Genomic DNA, 19,982 nt, shown 5'->3' with positions numbered 1-19,982 from the left:
GCCTTGGAATAGTGATTCTCACACTGGAGCTGGCATCAGAATCACCTCGGGGGCTTGCTGAAGCACAGGCCCGGCCCGGCACTTTCTCATACAGTGGGTCTGGAGGGAGGCCTGAGCATAAGCGTTTTTGTTTTGTTTTGAGATGGAGTCTTGCTCTGTCGCCCAGGCTGGAATGCAGTGGTGTGATCTCAGCTCACTGCAACCTCTGCCTCCCGGGTTCAAGTCATGCTCCTGCCTCAGCCTTCCAAGTAGCTGGGACTACAGGCATGCGCCACCACGCCCGGCTAATTTTTGTGTTTTTAGTAGAGATGGGGTTTTGCCATGTTGGCCAGGATAGTCTTGAACTCCTGACCTCAAGTGATCTGCCCACCTCGGCCTCCTAAAGTGCTGGGATTACAGGCGTGAGCCACTGCTCCCGGCAGTGCATAAATGTTTTTAATATGTTCTCTGTGGCGCCGATGCTACTGGTCGCAGGATCCCACTTTGTGGAGCACTCCCTTAGCGTGTAGGGTGTGCTGCCTGTGGGTGGGGGATTTAGCGGTGGGCGGCCACAGTTAGTGGTAGATGGCTGTTTCTTGGACCCAGACTACTAATGCGCTTCTGGGCATTGCCACTTTGAAATCGTGTAGTGTGGGCCATGACTCGACTCCCTAGTGCCTCAGTTTCTCCCTTGTAAAGGCTCAGTTTTGTGCTCCCAGCTTATGAGGACCTGACGCTGAAGTGTGTAGCGCAGGGGGGCGTCATGGCCCTTCCTTGCGTGTTTGCCAGCGTGGCATCTGGGAGGGTGTTTGGGCTCTGTGTGCTGGGCACCACTGTGCCAGGTGTTGGGATAGAGACTTAGGAGCTTACAGTCTAGTAAGGTCAGGAGTGAGAATGTTGTAATTGTGATTCATGGCTTTGAAAAAACCCTGTGGGATGCACCTGGGGTGTCCACGGGGGTCAGAGATGCACTTGCTGAGGCCCTCCCACCTGATTCTGTTGCTCTGGACCAGGCCCCAAGGGAGAGCAAATGTAGAAGCTGCACACGGACCCTTCTCAGGAGTGAATGAGCTGGGGAGGAGGCAAGCCCATCCCTCCCGGGAGAGCCCCCAGGGGCAGGCCTGGTGCAGATGCGTGAAAGGCCTCGTTGACTGCTGGAAGGGCGTCCTCAGTGTAAAGATGTGCAGGCAAAGCCATGTGTGCCCGAATTGTCCTCACTGAGCAGACAGGAGCCCCCACACCAGGGGCTGACCATAGCCTCTGTAATGGAGGTGGCGTTGAGCCAGGTTTTACTCCCAGGTTCGGAGGCGGGGCTTTCATGCTCATCTCCAATCCCATTACCTGTCTGCAGCCAGGATTGTCTTCCTGGAGCCCGAATGTGACACCATCGCTCCCTGGCGGGCACGTCTTCAGGGTGCCAAACCCACTCCCTGGCTCAGGACCAGGTGTCCAGGGCTGCATTCAAGCCCTGCGGCCTCTCTGCCTAGTGGAACCTTCGCCCTTGAGCCTTCCTCATCCTCTGCCCCCGGCGTCCAGGCTGGTGTTTTGGGTTTCGGGGTCCTTTTCTGGGAGCCTTCCGTGGATCCCGCCCCTCGCCCATGCCTCTTATGTTGCCTGGTTGTTTACAGACCAGGCCTTCTGTGTCTGGGGCATTGTTCTAGAGGTTGGGGGTAAACTGAGGGTCTTAACTCACACAGAGCTGAGGTCTTAGCTGGGGAGAGGGGTAATAAATACTTAGTAAAATGCAGGGAGTGATGCACACTCTGAGGACACCAGGGCAGGTCCTGCGCCAGGGGGAGCGAGGCACCCGAGGCCAGCGTAGCATCCAAGACAGGCGTGGAGCCCTTGCCTCTCTTGACTCACCTCCCCCTACCCTCTTGCTTTCCAGTGGACATCCTCATCATGGATGATGACGACGTCCCCAGCTGGCCTCCCACCAAGCTGTCCCCGCCCCAGTCTGCGCCCCCAGCCGGCCCGCCTCCCCGGCCGCGGCCGCCCGCCCCCTACATCTGCAACGAGTGTGGCAAGAGCTTTAGCCACTGGTCCAAGCTGACGCGGCACCAGCGCACGCACACCGGCGAGCGGCCCAACGCCTGCGCCGACTGCGGCAAGACCTTCTCGCAGAGCTCGCACCTGGTGCAGCACCGGCGCATCCACACGGGCGAGAAGCCCTACGCCTGCTTGGAGTGCGGCAAGCGCTTCAGCTGGAGCTCCAACCTCATGCAGCACCAGCGCATCCACACGGGCGAGAAGCCCTACACCTGCCCCGACTGCGGCCGCAGCTTCACTCAGAGCAAGAGCCTGGCCAAGCACCGGCGCTCGCACAGCGGCCTCAAGCCCTTCGTGTGCCCGCGCTGCGGCCGCGGCTTCAGCCAGCCCAAGAGCCTCGCGCGTCACCTGCGGCTGCACCCGGAGCTGTCGGGGCCCGGCGTGGCGGCCAAGGTGCTGGCGGCCAGCGTCCGGCGGGCGAAGGGGCCCGAAGAGGCGGTGGCGGCGGACGGCGAGATCGCCATCCCCGTGGGCGATGGCGAGGGCATCATCGTGGTGGGCGCGCCGGGCGAGGGGGCCGCGGCCGCGGCAGCCATGGCGGGCGCGGGGGCAAAGGCCGCGGGGCCCCGGTCGCGGCGCGCCCCAGCCCCCAAGCCGTACGTGTGTCTGGAGTGCGGGAAGGGCTTCGGGCACGGGGCCGGGCTCCTGGCGCACCAGCGGGCCCAGCACGGGGACGGGCTCGGGGCGGCGGGGGGCGAGGAGCCGGCCCACATCTGCGTGGAGTGCGGGGAGGGCTTCGTGCAGGGCGCCGCGCTTCGGAGACACAAGAAGATCCACGCGGTGGGCGCGCCCTCGGTCTGCAGCAGCTGCGGACAGAGCTACTACCGGGCGGGCGGGGAGGAGGACGACGACGACGAGGCTGCGAGCGGGCGGTGCCCCGAGTGCCGCGCTGGTGAGGGCCGGTAGGGGAGGGCCCCTCGGGCTTGGCGGGAACGACGACCTGCAAGACCAAGAGACCCAGGGAGGAGCGGACGGGGTGCAATGGACCCCGCGGCATCCCCGGCTCCCCACTCTCCTCTGTCCCCGCGCCAGAGACCCAGGGAGGAGCGGACGGGGTGCAATGGACCCCGCGGCATCCCCGGCTCCCCACTCTCCTCTGTCCCCGCGCCGTCCATGTGGGGCACTGGGGGTTATCAGGGCCCGTTCACTTCTCCGCCTCGAGACTCTGCCCCCCTCAGCCTGGCCCGCCCTTCCTAGGTTATCGGCCTGCGAGCCGGAGAGAGACAATGGAGAGAACTGTAGAGGCCGAGTGGCGACCGCCAGGCCTCAAGCGGAAGGCCATTTTCCCTACTCTTCCTCAGTTGTCCGGGGTGGGGGTGCTGCGAGGAATGGAGAAACCAGGCCCTTTGGATTTAGAGGGTCCCAGAGAGGGAAGGGAAATAGGGGCCCTTTTCTCTTTTAGAATTTTCTTTTAATCAGCCCACCTTTTGACTCCCCGCCCGCCCCAATCCATTATTTTTTTCTGCCTTCCGGGTCCCATCCTTAGAGCTCGAGTCGTTCCTTCCCCTCCTGGATTCCGGGTAGCAGAGGTGGCCCCTGTGCCCAGCAAAGCCCCGCAGGAGGCGGGTGCCCGTTTGTCCTGGGCATGGTGGAGGAAGGGGTGCTAGAACAATAAATGGCACTATCCAAACGTCCCCCTCTGCGTGGTTCTTGAGTCCGGGAGGGAGAAGGGCAAGAGGGGTAAACGGAGGCTCCCGCCGGGGCAGCAGCAGAGTGTCAGCCGCGTCCCGGGAGTGGCCCTTTGGGTCGCCCGCGGAGGGCTCTGGGCAGGGCGGACTGGTCGGGGGCCAGGCCTGCCAGCTGCAGGGGAAGGAGCCCCCACGGCTTCTGCCACCCTCTCACAGGGGCGGCTGGCTTCCTCCACTCCTATCGTGTGGCTCCCGCCCCTAACCCCAAAAGCAGCATCCTCCTGCCTCCAGCTTCTGGGGAGACTCTGCCTGCAAAGGGCGCACATCTCCCTACCTGGGTCGTTCACGGGGCTGCTTCCGTGGTTGCGCCTCCCTGCGGAGGCGGCTGGGAGATGAGGTCCCGGCGGCTGCCGCTCCGGGTACAGGACCCCCTGCCCCCTGCGGGAGGAGGATGGTGCGCTCAGCTGTCTCTGCTGCAGGGGCCAGGCAGACGAGCCAGCCAGGGGCTGGGGGAGAGGGCGGGGATGCCACAGTCCAGCCGAGCGCTTAGGGCATTTCAGGCAGTGCGCGTGCCTGAGGGGCTTGGTCCCGTAGAGCCGCTGCAGCCGTCCTGCCAGGTGAGCGCTGTTGTTCATGATCAGAAGGGGGCTCGACCATGGCGACTGGTTTCCTGGACCCACAGCCCAGGTCCTGAGCACCCATCTTCCTGGGGCCTTGGGAGGCCGCAGTGAGGGTCCCAAAGGGGTATTTTCAACCTGGCTGAAGGCTGCGATTACTCAGGAGCGATTGGAGGCGGCAAGCTGCAGGCGTCTTTGACTTGGGGGTTTCATAGTAGAGGGGGACTTGGAGAAATTCGGATTTCCAGTTAGAGCCCTTAATCTGCCCTTTCACACCCTGATGTGCTTGAGCAGGGTCCTGGGGCCTCATCTGGAGGCAGGGGGTTTAGAAACCAGGGCCACTGATGGTCTACAGATCCTGGAGGATTTGTTAGAGGACTAGGGAGTGATTGTGGATCAAAAAAGCGTGTTCTCTAGTGGCCATAGCCTTGCTTAGATAATTGGTATTGCATGTCAGTTTTTGAAATTTCAGGTCACTCGAAAGGAGGGGGTGAACCTTGGCGGGTCAGAGTGGGCTGGGTTAGCAAAGACTGAGGAAGAATTGCTCAGTTCTCCTAGGGTCCTTCTGTGGAGCTCTGGCCTTGGGCACTTCTGGAGGCCTGGGAGGATGGGAGGTGCCCTGTCTGTCTGGTAGAATTGGCAGCTCGGTGCCCCGTAATTCGGGCACACTGAGTCTCGGGTCAGCCTCCTCTACCTGCCCCAGTATATGGTGGCAAGAAAGATTCAGGGCAAGTTTCCACCCTGCCCCTTAAGGCTGTGTGACCCTGGGCAAGTGGACTAACCTCTCTGACCCTTGGCTTCCTGCCCTGTGGAAAGAAGAGCTTGCCTGCCTGCCTTGTGTGACTGTGTGTGGAGGGGGGAATCCCCAAGCCATGTGTTAACTCACTGGAGCTGCCCTCCCAGGCATGAGCAAAGATGCAGGGGTGAGGATCCAGGCTCAAATCCCAGCTCTGCACTACTCATCCCGCTTTGTAATACAGAACTCAGCGAGCTCACATGACCACCTTGACATCAGCCTGCACCGGACCGAGCACCTGACCTGTGCTTTGGTGTCACACGCCATCCATTACTATTCATGCACTCAGGTAGTCATTGTCCACCCCTCACTCACTCATTCTACAAATGGGTTTTGGGCAGCAGCTCCGTACCCAATGGGCACGGTGTGGGTCTCAGGTAAAGAAAGGAACATGGGTTCTTGTGGCACTTGCCGTCGGCCCTGTAGTGCACCTGCATTGGAGCTGCTCACCCACGGCAAGGTGAGGCTGGGCCGCCGCTCCATGCTCACGAACCCACCCTGGCAGTGACCGCAAAAGTTCCTTTGGCCCCCATTCCTCTCATGCTCACTTTGGTGGAGGGCACACCCAGACTCGTTCATGCTGGTGGAGGGCATGCCCAGACTCGTTCACGTCCCTTACGGAGTCAAGTCCTCACAAAGGCCCTGTGTGGTTGGCATCATTCCTCGGCTGCTGCTGCTGAAGCTGGTATGAGGAGAGGAAGCAGCCTGCCCAGGCTACTGGTTTGTAAAGTGGTAGAACCTTAATCTGGATCTAAAGTCCCGACACCCATGCCCCCCACCCCCGGCCCCCTGCTGAGTTGATGATCCACTTAATCTTAGATGTTTATCGGGCACTTGTTTCCTGTGAGGGACTCTGCTAAGCATGGGGGCACAGCAGTGACCTCAACAGACACAAATCTCTGCTGTCATGGGGGCTGGGAGGGGACACACACAGCTAAGGGCTGAAGGGACAAAAAGAGGCTCTCAGGAGGCAGGAGGTGGAGGAGTCCTGGGCAGGGGGCAGGTGTGACAGGCAATCCCAGGGGGAGTGAGGGCCAGACAGGTGAGTGGAAAGGGACCCTCCGCCCAGCTTACTCCCCAGCCTGAAGGCAGCATTGATCTGGAAATGATTTTATTCCATATAGCCGCGTTTCCCTAAGGGTAGCCTGGAGAGTGTAGGTTCCAGGGAATATTGTTAAGATGTTTGGAGAAAACAGGATCTTGTATTCAAATAACCTGGGAAAATGCTGGATTCAAGTTTTCTTTTGAGACGGAGTTTCGCTCTGTCACCCAGACTGGAGTGCAGTGGTGCAATCTGGACTCACTGCAACCTCTGCCTCCTGGGTTCAAGCAATTCTGTCTCAGCCTCCCAAGTAGCTGGGAATACAGGCACCCACCACCACACCCGGCTCACTTTTGTATTTTTAGTAGAGATGGGGTTTCACCATATTGGTCAGGCTCATCTTGAACTCCTGACCTCAAGTAGTCCACTCACCTCGGCCTCCCAAAGTGCAGGGATTACAGGCGTGAGCCACTGCGCCCTGCCGGATTGAAGTTTTCTCATACACAGAACAGTACTTGGCAGGTGGAAGGTGCTGAGCCAAGATTTAGTTGACTGGATGAATTATAAAACTAGCCCCCCACACCCACCCGGCTCAGAGCTTTTCACTATGATTCTGTATACCCGGGTGGGGCTGGGGGCCAGGGCAGGGGTAGGTGATAACATGCAGCATTTTCTAAACTTGTTCTGTCAGAAAACCTTCCATTTATAGAGCATCTTGGGCTGGTGTACTCCAGGCCATCCTTAGAGAAGTGCATGCATGTGAATTGTGTGTGTCTCTGCATGTATGAATGCATGTCTGTCTGTGTGGATGGTGCATCTGTATCTTTGTGCATATGTATGTCTGTGCGCATGTGGGTATGTGTGTGTCTGTGGTATACATCCACCCATCCTTCCCCTCATATCTACCACTCAAAGAGGCTGTGGGTGGGGACGGAGTTGCCTCTGGCACCATTGATTTTGCCTCCTCTCCTGCCTTGATGGACAAGTCTATCCAGAAATTCCCTATCTTCTGGCGCCGGTCTTTCAGCACCATGGACAGAGATCCCCCCCCGACCCCCCCACCCCCACCCCTACCCCCACAGCTGAGTCTGGGATGATGGAGCTCAGTTTAATACATACGCATTCCCTTTTAACGCCTCCCGATCAGTTCGAAGAGGGTATTGTTCCCATTTTGCAGATAAGGGAACGGAGGCTTTGGAGAGGTTAAATAGTCCTCCAGGCTCTCACAGCTGATAAGTAGCAGAGCTTAATAGTCAGAATCTAATGCCAACACTTAGATCAGTCTATCTGTACCTTATGGGATGCTTGTGAAGTGGGGTGGCCACTAGCCATGACAGCAAGTAGACTGTGGACGGACAGCCTCATTCAGGCTGGTGGGGACTCTGGCAGGGGGATTTGGATCAGCAATTGATGTTTGGTCACAAATAAGATTTTTTTAAAAAAAAGTAATGGATACTTTGAGGAAGAGATTACTTACCAAATCTCAACTCCCAAATTCCTCATTCTTCTCCCTGCATTATCCCTTGAAATACTCAGTGAATCTACAAGTGGGTTTAAAACGTAAATTTATCAGGCTGGGTGCGGTGGCTCATGCCTGTAATCCCAGCACTTTGGGAGGCCGAGGCAGGCAGATCCCTAAGGTTGGGAGTTCGAGACCAGCCTGACCAACATGGAGAAACCCTGTCTCTAATAAAAATACAAAAAATTAGCTGGGCATGGTGGTACATGGCTGTAATCCCATCCACTCGGGGGGCTGAGGCAGGAGAATTGCTTGAACCTGGGAGGCAGAGGTTGCGGTGAGCTGAGATCATACCATTGCACTCCAGCCTGGACAACAAAAGCAAAACTCCATCTCAATAAATAAATAAACACAAACAAACAAATGTGCTCCAGCCTGGGCAACAAGAGCGAAACTCTGTCTCAAAAACTAAAATAAATAAACAAACACAAACAAGTGTGCTCCAGCCTGGGCAACAAGAGCGAAACTGTCTCAATAAATAAATAAAATAAATTTATCAAATGAAAGCATTCCTTGCATATTATTCTGCCCCTTACATATGTATCTCTATCATCATCATGTATCATGTATATATCCACTATACATCATCTATCTACATATATTATCACTTATATACTAATCCCTTGTCTTCTATTATTCCATCTATGCATCAATTATATCTGTCATCTATATGTAGCTATCATTTATGTATCAGTCATCTATCATCTATTATCATTACACCATCCATGTCTATCATCTATAATCTATATCATACATGTAATCATCTATTATCTACTTACATAGATATGTATCAATTTATCATCTACCTCCATAGTACATATCTGTGATCTTCCTATCTTCACCATCTATTCTCTCTCAGTAATCTATTTGTGTACTATATCCGTTATCTGTCATCTATCTTTAGCTATCTATGTATCTATCAACTATACCTATTTATGTATCTACCTATGATTGTTCCAAAGAGCCCTATCTACATTTCTTATTTTAAAAAACACTTTCAAAGCGTTCCTTTGTGCAGACACAGTGTTTAATTCCTGACTGACGTGCAGTCTGCCTGTTTCTAGTCTTCTGCTACTGTAGCAATGCAGCAGGAAGAATCTGACCAAATCCGACCCACACCCTGTGCTGCTTGTCCTGACAGGAACTGCGGGATGAAGGGGAATGTGCGTTTGGATCCCAACAGATCCGGCTGTATCACCCTCCCCAGAGGTCAGACGCTTATCATGTCCCCAAGAATGTATGAAGTGACTGTCTCCTATCTACTCTCCGCAGTGAGGGCTTGGATATGGCTGATAGCTGGGACCCTGGGGAGCAAGGTGACGGTTCAATGTGCACCACTGTGTGTCAGGTGCTTCACTAATACCTTGTTTAGACCGGGCGCGGTGGCTCACGCCTGTAATCCCAGCACTTTGAGAGGCCAAGGCGGGCCGATCACCTGAGGTCAGGAGTTTGAGACCAGCCTGGCCAACATGACGAAACCCCGTCTCTACTACAAATATGAAAATTAGCTGGGCGTGGGCGCCTGTAATCCCAGCTACTCGGGAGGCTGAGGCAGGAAATTGCTTGAATCCGGGAGGCACAGGTTGCAGTGATTCGAGATAGTGCCACCGCGCTCCGGCCTGGGCAAAAGAGTGAGACTCCATCTCAAAAAACAAAACAAAACAAAACAAAAAACAAAACAAAACAACCTCTTTTAACTCTCCACTCTACAGACGGGAAAGCAGGCTCAGAGGGAAGGGACTTCTCCAGGACTTAAAACAAGGCACAGCAAAGTTGGTTTCAGCTGCCTGGCTTTGCCCACACTGTTTAGACATGGCTGGATGTCGCTGGTCACAGAGAAGCAAGCCAGCTCAGAGAAGTGAAGCCACTCACTTTAGATCACATGCTCAGTAAATGGAGAACCCGATTCAAACTCAGGACAGTCGGACCCCACGCCGGAGCTGCTTTGACACCGTAGCCGCCTGGCGGAGTGGCCCTCGACTCGGCGTCCGCTCCAGGCACTGGGGATGCAGCGGGGCAGACACACTAGTCCCTGCCCTCAGGGATACAGACTGCGGCCTTCAGAGCAGGAAGTGAGCTGGGTGGAGGGTCCCCTTCCTCTTGCCCACGTCTGTCTGGATCTCACTCCCCTGGGACCCGCCTCCCACACAGCTGCCTGTCACACCTGCCCATGCCCAGGACTTCCTCCATGTCTCACCCCCAGGGGTCTCTTTTTGTCTCTTCAGTCATCATCTGTGTGTGTCCCCCCCCGCCACCACTCCCACTCCCCGTGAGGGCAGAGATTGTGCCTGTCGAGGTCACCGCCGTGTCCCCTTGCTTAGCAGAGCCACTGGCAGGAAGTGCGTGCCCGATAAACACGGGCGAGTAAGTGGACGGAGCTGAGCCGCGAGGAAAGAGGGGAACTTCCAAGGGCAGTTCAGGAAGCGCGGTCCAGGCGGGGCCACAGCAGGGGAGAGGCCCTGTGGGGCGCAAGCAGCGCTTGTTCACATGCACCAATAGCCACAAATGCAAAGCGCCCCAGCTGGAAGAAAGTTGAGGGGGGAGGAGGCGGTTGGGGTAGGAAAGCGGGATGTGGCGCCCCCTAGTGACCATGTCCCATCTGTGGTCATGATCAGCACTGTTAGACCCAAGCCCCTCGAGCCCAGCCTCTCCCTAGTGACCATTCCACACCGCCGTGGTCACGATCAGCACTGTTAGACCCAAGCCCCTCACTCAGCCACTCCCAGTGACCATTCCACACCGCCGTGGTCATGATCAGCACTGTTAGACCCAAGCCCCTCGAGCCCAGCCTCTCCCTAGTGACCATTCCACACCGCCGTGGTCATGATCAGCACTGTTAGACCCAAGCCCCTCACTCAGCCACTCCCTAGTGACCAGGCCACACCGCCGTGGTCACGATCAGCACTGTTAGACCCAAGCCCCTCACTCAGCCACTCCCTAGTGACCAGGCCACACCGCCGTGGTCATGATCAGCACTGTTAGACCCAAGCCCCTCGAGCCCAGCCTCTCCCTAGTGACCATTCCACACCGCCGTGGTCATGATCAGCACTGTTAGACCCAAGCCCCTCACTCAGCCACTCCCTAGTGACCAGGCCACACTGCTGTGGTCACGATCAGCACTGTTAGACCCAAGCCCCTGGAGCTCAGCCGCTCCCAGTGACCATTCCACACCGCTGTGGTCACGATCAGCACTGTTAGACCCAAGCCCCTGGAGCTCAGCCGCTCCCAGTGACCATGTGATGTCTGTGGTCATGATCAGCACTGTTAGACCCAAGCCCCTCGAGCCCAGCCTCTCCCTAGTGACCAGGCCACACCGCCGTGGTCATGATCAGCACTGTTAGACCCAAGCCCCTCACTCAGCCACTCCCTAGTGACCAGGCCACACCGCCGTGGTCATGATCAGCACTGTTAGACCCAAGCCCCTCGAGCCCAGCCTCTCCCTGGTGACCATTCCACACCGCCGTGGTCATGATCAGCACTGTTAGACCCAAGCCCCTCACTCAGCCACTCCCTAGTGACCAGGCCACACCGCCGTGGTCATGATCAGCACTGTTAGACCCAAGCCCCTCGAGCCCAGCCTCTCCCTAGTGACCATTCCACACCGCCGTGGTCATGATCAGCACTGTTAGACCCAAGCCCCTCACTCAGCCACTCCCTAGTGACCAGGCCACACCGCCGTGGTCACGATCAGCACTGTTAGACCCAAGCCCCTCACTCAGCCACTCCCTAGTGACCAGGCCACACCGCCGTGGTCACGATCAGCACTGTTAGACCCAAGCCCCTTGAGCCCAGCTGCTCCCAGTGACCAGGCCACACCGCTGTGGTCATCAGCACTGTTAGACACAAGCCCCTTGAGCTCAGCTGCTCCCTAGTGACCAGGCCATACCTCCGTGGTCATGATCAGCATTGTTGGATCCAAGCCCTTCGAGCTCAGCAGTTTCAGACCAGGCTCCAGAATATCCCTGCTGACACAGGGAGGGGAGGAGAGGAGAGGTGGCTGCACAGCCTAACCACTGGCCTCTGGTTTGAAAACTCATTTCTCTTTGCTAAACCCCATTTTCTCATTTGTAAAACCAAGAGCCTGGAATGAGTGTTTCAACTAAAGCCAAAAGAGGGAGTTGTGCCCAAACCATCCAGCTCTGTGCATGGGGTGGATTCGGGGTTACAAGTGCATCCTACGGGTCTGGAGAGAGCACCAGACTAATAAGGGAGCCAGTGTGAGATGGTAGAGTGGGGAAACCAGAGCACTGTAGCCCAGGAGAAAGGAGCTCCGTTTCCAGCTTACACTGACTGTGGTCACCAGTAGGAAGTCAGACCTAACGATGCCAGAGCTTTCATTTTTTTTTTTTTTTGAGATGGAGTCTTGCTCTGTTGTCCAGGCTGGAGTGCAGTGGCATGATCTCAGTTCACTGCAAGCTCCGCCTCCCGAGTTCACGCCATTCTCCTGCCTCAGCCTCCCGAATAGCTGGGACTACAGGTGCCCGCCACCATGCCGGGCTAATTTTTTGTATTTTTAGAGACGGGGTTTCACCGTGTTAGCCAGGATGGTCTTGATCTCTTGGCCTAGTAATCTGCCCATCTCGGCCTCTCGAAGTGCTGGGATTACAGGCGTGAGCCACCGCGCCCGGCCTTCATTTTTTATTTATTTTTTCTGGAGGCAGAGTCTTGCTCTGTCACCCACACTGCCGTGCAGTGGCACGATCTCGGCTCACTGCAACCTCCATCTCCCAGGTTCAAGTGATTCTTGTGCCTCAGCCTCCTGAGTAGCTGGGACCACATGTGTGTGCCACCACCCCTGGCTAATTTTTATTTTTCTTGGAGATGGGGTTTTACCATGTTGGCCAGGCTGGTCTCAAACTCTCGGCTTCAAGTGATCTGCCCCCGTCAGTCTCCCAAAGTGCTGGGATTATAGGCGTGAGCCACCGCACCTGGCCTTATATATTTTTTTAAATAAAGAAGCTGGCAAGACAGATTTAGTAACATGTAACATCATAATTATCAGACTTTCTTCCTTAATATCTCTATGATTCAAGCCAGCAACAGTATGTTGAAAGAAAAACAGTGGAATACCTCCATGAGAACCAAATAAAACATATTGCTGTAGAGCAAGCTCGTCCAACTCACCTTATTTTGTTGCTGTTCTGTTTGTTTTAGGCTTTTAGCAGCCTGAAATCATGGATTTTAGTTTCTGTCTCTAGTGATAAGTGGAAAAGAGGGTTGAGGAAGGGTCTTTACTGGTCCAACCGCAAACAGAAACTGAGAACCCGTGACTGTATTCTCTACCTTGGACACCCCTGCTTAGTCTGTTCAGGCTGCTCTAAGAGAATACGTAGTGTGTGTGTCTTAAACAACAGACGCTCATTTCTCACAGTTCTGGAGGCTGGAAGTCCAAGATCAGGGTGCTGGCATGTCTGGTGTCTGGTGAGGGCTGCTTCCCAGCATGCGGACGGCGGCCTTCTCCGTGTCCTCCTGGGAAGGAAAATGGGAAAATTGGGCAGAGAGAGAAGGAACGTGTCTCACATGTCTCCTCTCTGATAAAAGAAAAACTTCAGCCGAATTAAATTTAAAGGAGTTTAATGGAGCAATGAATGATTCGTGAATCACGCAGCCCCCAGAATCACAGCCGATTCACAGAGACTCCAGCGCGACCATGTGGTGCAAGATCTGTAGACATAAAAAAGGGAAAGATGTACAGAAATCAGAGGTGAGGTACAGAACAGCTGGATTGGTAAACAGCGGGGCATCTGCCTTAATTTAAATTTTTATTTTTGAGATGGAGTTTCTTTCACCCAGACTGGAGTGAAGTGGTGTGATCTCGGCTCACTGCAACCTCTGCCTCCCGGGTTCAAGCGATTCTCTTGCCTCAGCCTCCCAAGTCGCTGGGATTACAGGCTCCCGCCACCATGCCCGGCTAATTTTTTGTATTTTTAGTAGAGATGATGGGGTTTCACCATGTTGGCCAGGCTGGTCTTGAACTCCTGACTTCAGGTAATCCTCCTGCCTCAGCCTCCCAAAGTGCTAGGATTACAGGTGTGAGCCACTGCATCTGGCCTGATTTTTGTATTTTTAGTAGAAATGAGGTTTCGCCATGTTGGCCAGGCTGGTCTCGAACTTCTGACCTCAGGTGATCTGCCCGCCTCAGCCTCCCAAAGGGCTGGGATCACAGGCATGAGCCGCTACACCCAGCCTGTCACCTGTGTTTGAACAAGCCCTCACCCACTCTTTCCCATGTGGTCCCTCACATCGCCTGCCTGGCATTTGAGTTTGTGACCCCCATCCCCAAGCGTGTGTCAGGATAGGACCGGTTATGCTGCAAGCAAACAGCCCCCATGTCAGGGGCTCACAACACTCAACATTTTATCTTGTTTGTGTTCCGTGCCTGCCATGGGTTGCGCGGAGCTCTGCTCCACCTTGTCAACTCTCTGGGACTCACCATTTGCCGTGGCCAGGCAGAGGGACTTGGCAAATCATGTACTGCTCTTGAAGTCTCCAGCCAGAAGTGACACATGCTGCTTCTGCTCACAGTTCATCCCCCACAGCAAGGCACACGGCCATGCCCGGCTTTCAGGGAGCCGGGAAGTAAGTCCTATTTTGTGTCTGGGAGGGAAAATGGGAAAACTGGGCAAAGGATTATAGTTATTCTGGGTATAATCCAACATGCTGGTTCTCAGAAACCAAACGAGGCTCAACCGTGCATCTCACCTGAGTCTATATTCTCAGTATTCTCTGTCCTGTGGTCTCAGTGACGGGTCCTGTTCCTTTTACCTAGGGGCAAGCCCCAGCCCAGCTGGTTCCACCAATGCCAGAACTGGCCTGGATGCTTCTCCACTTCAGCCCCGAGCCTGGGCTGAAGCTGCTGAGGCTCTGCATCCTGCTGGCCTCCTTCCTCTGGATGAGGAGGTAAAGATGATTGCTCACAGTTGGAGGTTAGGGTGTCAGAGAGCCCTCTGGGAGCTGCAGATCCACTGTCATTCCTGGTGGGATGAAACACTGCCCAGACCACATCTGGTTCTGTGGCTCCATCTACCTGCCTCTCCTTAGCTGCATTCGCCACTGTGACTGGTGCAATACAGAAATGCTCACTGCAACTGGGCAAGGTCAATATTCTTATTCTGGACCTTCCTTAGGGCGGGTAGGGAAGTGCTGGTTTCTGTCAGCTCTCTGCTGCCACCACCTGGATTCTTGAGAACTGCAGTGTCTGTGAAATCACGAAAAGTCGTGGTCCTGGATAAAGGATGGTAAAGTGTATTATATAACATACCATGTAAAGGCATGGATCTGTGTTAGATAGACAGTGTTTTTGTTCATCTGGTAAAAGTCACATAACAAAATGAACCCATTTTAAAGTGCACAATTCAGTAGCATTTGGTACATTTACAGTGTTGTAGAACCATCATTTCTGTCTAGTTCCAAAACATTTTTGTCATCCAAAAAGGAGACCTTGTACCCATTAGACAGTCACTCCCCATTCCCACCTTTGCCTCAGTCACCACAAGCTGATTTGAGACAGGCCTCGTTTTGCATCAAGGGTGGTGATTGCTTCAGCATTCCACACAGGAGGAGCTTAGGCCCAGCATTCTGCATGGTGAGCAGAGCCTGGGGCTTGTCTTGAAGCTGGACTTGCTTGTATAGCAAGTGCTTTTTCCTTATGTGTGTGTGTGTTTAGGTTATTTGGGAAAGGATGGCTCATGAAGAGTATATGGTGGTGGTAGGGGAAAAACTTCAGGGTCCTGGTCAGCAACGTACTAGTCTTACCATCCTGTTCAAGAGACCAACTTTTCTGAGCTCCAGCTTTTTCGTCCTTTAAAGACAGTAAATGATGTTTATCTCGCATATTTACTTTGAAGATTGAAGGAGATAACTTACTCAAAGAACTGAGCAAAGGCCGGATTACAGTGGCTCACGCCTGTAATCCCAGCACTTTGGGAGGTCAAGGCGGGCAGATCACCTGAGGTCAGGAGTTCAAGACCAGCCTGGCCAACACAGCAAAATGCTGTCTTTACTAAAAATACAAAAGTTAGCCGGGCAAGGTGGCGTGCACCTGTAATCACAGCTACTGGGGAGGCTGAGGCAGGAGAATCGCTTGAACCTGGGAGGCGGAGGTTGCAGTGAGCCAAGATCACACCACTGCACTCCAGCCTGGGTAACAGATCAAGACTGTCTCAAACACACACACACACACACCCCCAAGCCAAAGAACTGAGCCAAGTGACTGTCAAATAGAGGTAACTGGTAGGTGGTCCTGGTTCTTCTTCCTCATCATCAACAGAGCCTGAACCTTGACAACTCATTCTGGGGGCTTAACCATAGCAAGTCACTTGTGACTCCCAACTAGAGTTAGGAACCCAAAAAGCATTCATGATATTTGGTTGCTGCTGTAGCTTAGAAGACAGACAATCTGCCAGTGTGGAAAATGCATTAGGGTTCTTCGAGAAGCAGAATCAATATTCTGTATGTGTGCGTGTAGTCACGTGCTGCATGACATTCCAAACAATGGGCTGCATGGACCATGATGGTCGCAAAAGATTATGCTGCTGAAAAATGTCTTCGACCTGGTGCTGTCCTAGGCCTTGTAACATCACAGTGCAATGCACAACTCACATGTGTGTGGTGATGTGGTAAACAGGCCAACTGTGCTGCCAATTGTATAAAAGTTGGGCACATACCAGCCTGACCAACAAGGTGAAATCCCGTCTCTACTAAAAATAATTAGCTGGGCATGGTGGCTCACACCTGTAATCCCAGCATTTTGGGAGGCTGAGGCAGGTGGATCACCTGAGGTCAGGAGTTCGAGACCAGCCTGACCAACATGGTGAAACCCCATCTCTACTAAAGATAAAAAAATTAGCTGGGCATGGTGGCATGCGCCTGTAATCCCAGCTACTCAGGAGGCTGAGGCAGGATTGCTTGAACCCAGGAGGCAGAGACTGCAGTGAGCTGAGATCCTGTCACTGCACTCCAGCCTAGGAGACAGAGCGAGATTCTGTCTCAAAAAACAACAACAACAAAAAACCCACAAAACTAACAAACAAAAAAAATTAGCCGCGCATGGTGGTGCACACCTGTAGTCTCAGCTATTCTGCTCAGGAGGCTGAGGCAGGAGAATCGCTTCAACCTGGAAGGCAGAGGTTGCAGTGAGCCAAGATCACGCCATTGCACATATAATTATGTACAGCACATACTACTTGATAATGGTAATAAATGACTATGTTACTGGTTCATGTATTTACTATACTTTTTTTTTTTTTGAGATGGAGTCTTGCCTTGTCACCCAGGCTGGAGTGCAGTGGCGCAATCTTGGCTCACTGCAGCCTCTGCGTCTCAGGTTCAAGCGAACCCCCGACCTCAGTCTCCTGAGTAGCTGGGACCACAGGCACATAACACCACACCCGGCTAATTTTTTTGTATTTTTGATAGAGACAGGTCTCACTATGTTGCCCAGGCTAGTCTTGAGCTCCTGAGCTTAAGCGATCTGCCTGTCTCAGCCTCCCAAAGTGCTGGGATTATAATTGTCAGCCACAGCACCCGGGTATACTATAATTTTTAAACGTTATTTTAGAGCGTACCCCTACTTACAAAAAAAAAAACAATTAATTGTAGAGCAGCCTCAGGCAGGTCCTTCTGGAGGAACCCAGAGGAACCCAGAAGAACCGTTGTCATAGAAGAAGACAGCCCCATGTATGTCACTGCCCCTGAAGACCTTCTAGGGGGACAAGATACAGAGTTAGAAGAGAAGGATCTTGATGATCCTGACTCTGTGCAGGCTAGACTAATGTGTGTGTGTCTTTCTTAATCAAAAATTAAAACGTTAAAAAAATTAGGAAAAAGGTTATAGAATAAGGATATACAGCAAGAAAATCTTTCTATACAGTTGCACAATGCACATGTGTGCATGCGTGTGTGTGTGTGTGTGTGTGTGTGTGTGTGTGTGTGTGTGTGTGTGTGTGTGTTTAGAGACAGTCAGGTTCTCTTGTCCAGGCTGGAGAGCATGGTATGAACATAGCTCACTGCAGTCTTGAACTACTGGGCTCAAGAGATCCTCCCACCTCAGCCTCCCAAGTAGCTGGGACTATAGGCATGTGCCACCATGCCCGGCTAATTAAAAAATAATTATTTCCTGTAGAGGTGGGGTCTATGTTGTACAGGCTGGTCTTGAACTCCTGAGGGTGATCCTCCTGCCTCAGTCTCTCCAAGTGCTGAGATTACAGGTGTAAGCCATTGTGTCTGATCTATGTTTGTGTTTTAAGCTAAGTGTTATTACAAGAGTCAAAAAATTAAAAAAAAAATTAAAAGTTAGCTGGGCACAGTGGCTTATACCTGTAATCCCAGCACTTTGGGAGGCCGAGGCAGATGGAGCACCTGAGGTGAGGAGTTCAAGACCAGCCTGGCCAATATGGTGAAACCCCATCTCTACCAAAAATACAAAAATTAGCCGGGCATGGTGGCAGGCGCCTGTTGTCCCAGCTATTCGGGAGGCTGAGGCAGGAGAATCGCTTGAACGCAGGAGGCAGAAGTTGCAGTGAGCCGAGATCACACCATTGCACTCCAGCCTGGGCGACAGAGTGAGACTTTGTCTCAAAAATAAGTAAATAAAAGTTTATAAAGTAAAAATGTTACAGTAAGCTAAGGTTAATTTATTCTTGAAGAAAGAAAAATATTTTATAAATTATGGTAGCCTAAGTGTGCAGTGTTTATAAAGTCTACAGCAGTGTAGAGTAACGTCCCAGCCTTCACATTCACCCACCACTCACACACCGACTCACCCAGAGCAGCTTCCATGTCTGCAAACTTTATTCATGGTAAGTGCCCCATATAGGTATACCATCTTCAAATATTTTCTTTGGTATTTTGTTGTAACTTTTCTACGTTTAAACATACAAATACTTAGTGTCGTGTTACCGTTGCCTACAGTATTCAGTACAGTAACATGTTGTCCAGGTTTGTAGCCTAAAAACAATAAGCTCTAAGAGCAAATAGGCTCTGGCCTGTGCAATACAGCGAGAGTCCATCTCTACAGAAAATAATAATTATTTTTTGAGATGGAGTCTGGCTCACGCCTGTAATCCCAGCACTTTGGGAGGCCGAGGCGGGCGGATCACAAGGTCAGGAGATTGAGACCATCCTGGCTAACACAGTGAAACCCCGTCTCTACTAAAAATACAAAAATTAGCTGGGCGTGGTAGTGGGCGCCTGTAGTCCCAGCTACTCGGGAGGCTGAGGCAGAATGGCATGAACTCGGGAGGAGGAGCTTGCAGTGAGCTGAGATCGCGCCACTGCACTCCAGCCTGGGTGACACAGCAAGACTCCGTCTCAAAATAAATAAATAAACAAACAAACAAATAAATAAATAAATAAAATGAAACGGAGTCTTGCTCTGTCACCCAGGCTGGAGTGCAGTGGTGTGATCTCGGCTCACTGCAACCTCTGTCTCCCAGGTTCCCGCAATTCTCCTCCCTCGGCTTTCGAAGTAGCTGGGACTACAGGCGTGCGCCACCATGCCCAGCTGCTTTTTGTATTTATAGTAGAGATGGGGTTTTCTCCATGTTGGCCAGGCTGGTCTCGAACTCCTGACCTCAGATGATCCACTTGCCTCGGCCTCCCAAAGTGCTGGGATTACAGGCGTGAGCCACCACACCCGGCCCAGAAAATAATTATTTTTTAAATTAGCTGGGCATGGTGGCACATGCCTGTAGTCCCAGCTGCTTGGGAGGCTGAGGTGGGAGGATGGCTTGAGCCCTGTAGTTCAAGGCTGCAGTGAGCTGTGATTATGCCACTTCTCTCCATATAGCCTAGGTGTATGGTAGGCTGTATTATCTAGTTTTGTGTAAATACACTCGATATTTGCACATGACTGATGATGCAGTTCTCAGAACAGAGAAAGAGGTTTATTATGAGAATTGTCTCACATGATTGTGGAAGCTGAGGAGTCTCACGATCTGCCATCTGCAGGCTGGAGAAACAGGAATGCCTGTGGGGTGGTTCCAGCCCAAGTCCAAAGGCCTGAGAACCAGAGGAGCCAAGGGTGCAAATCCCAGTTCCAGGGCGGGAGAAGATAGGCGTCCCCACTCCAACAGGCAGGCGGGGAGCAAACAGGGTAAATGACTCCCTCTACACCTTTTTGTTCTATTCAGACTCTCATGAGATGAGTCCACTCACAGAAGGGAGGGCAATCTGCATTACTAAGTCCACGAATTCAAACAGTAATCTCAACCAGAAACACCCTCCCGACACACTCAGAAACAATGCTTAATCTGGGAACCCCGTGGCTCAGGCATGTTGACATATAAAACCTACTATCACAGACAAGCAGGTCCAGTGTGTGGCGGGTTTGGCAAGAGGATGGGCTAGGGCC

The 19,982-nt window shown here is 53.1% G+C and overlaps 1 protein-coding gene across 3 annotated transcripts in view; it reads left to right on the top strand.

The window, feature by feature from the left end:
- ZNF787 (zinc finger protein 787) overlaps positions 1 to 3,662 on the top strand; it is a 35,234-nt gene extending 31,572 nt beyond the window's left edge. For all 3 annotated transcript variants that reach the window (XM_055370653.2, XM_055370652.2, XM_031004604.3), the window contains exon 3: positions 1,868 to 3,662. In XM_055370653.2, the coding sequence (XP_055226628.1) occupies positions 1,868 to 2,934 (1,067 nt within the window). In that variant the 3' untranslated portion in view covers positions 2,935 to 3,662. The remainder of the gene's footprint in view (positions 1 to 1,867) is intronic.
- Positions 3,663 to 19,982: the final 16,320 nt, after the last annotated feature.

The sequence above is a fragment of the Gorilla gorilla genome, chromosome 20 (assembly GCF_029281585.2).
Source record: "Gorilla gorilla gorilla isolate KB3781 chromosome 20, NHGRI_mGorGor1-v2.1_pri, whole genome shotgun sequence".
Taxonomy (NCBI): Eukaryota; Metazoa; Chordata; class Mammalia; order Primates; family Hominidae; genus Gorilla; species Gorilla gorilla.
The sequence above is the reverse complement of the archived record's forward strand: the minus strand, read 5'-3'. Positions and strand labels throughout refer to the sequence as shown.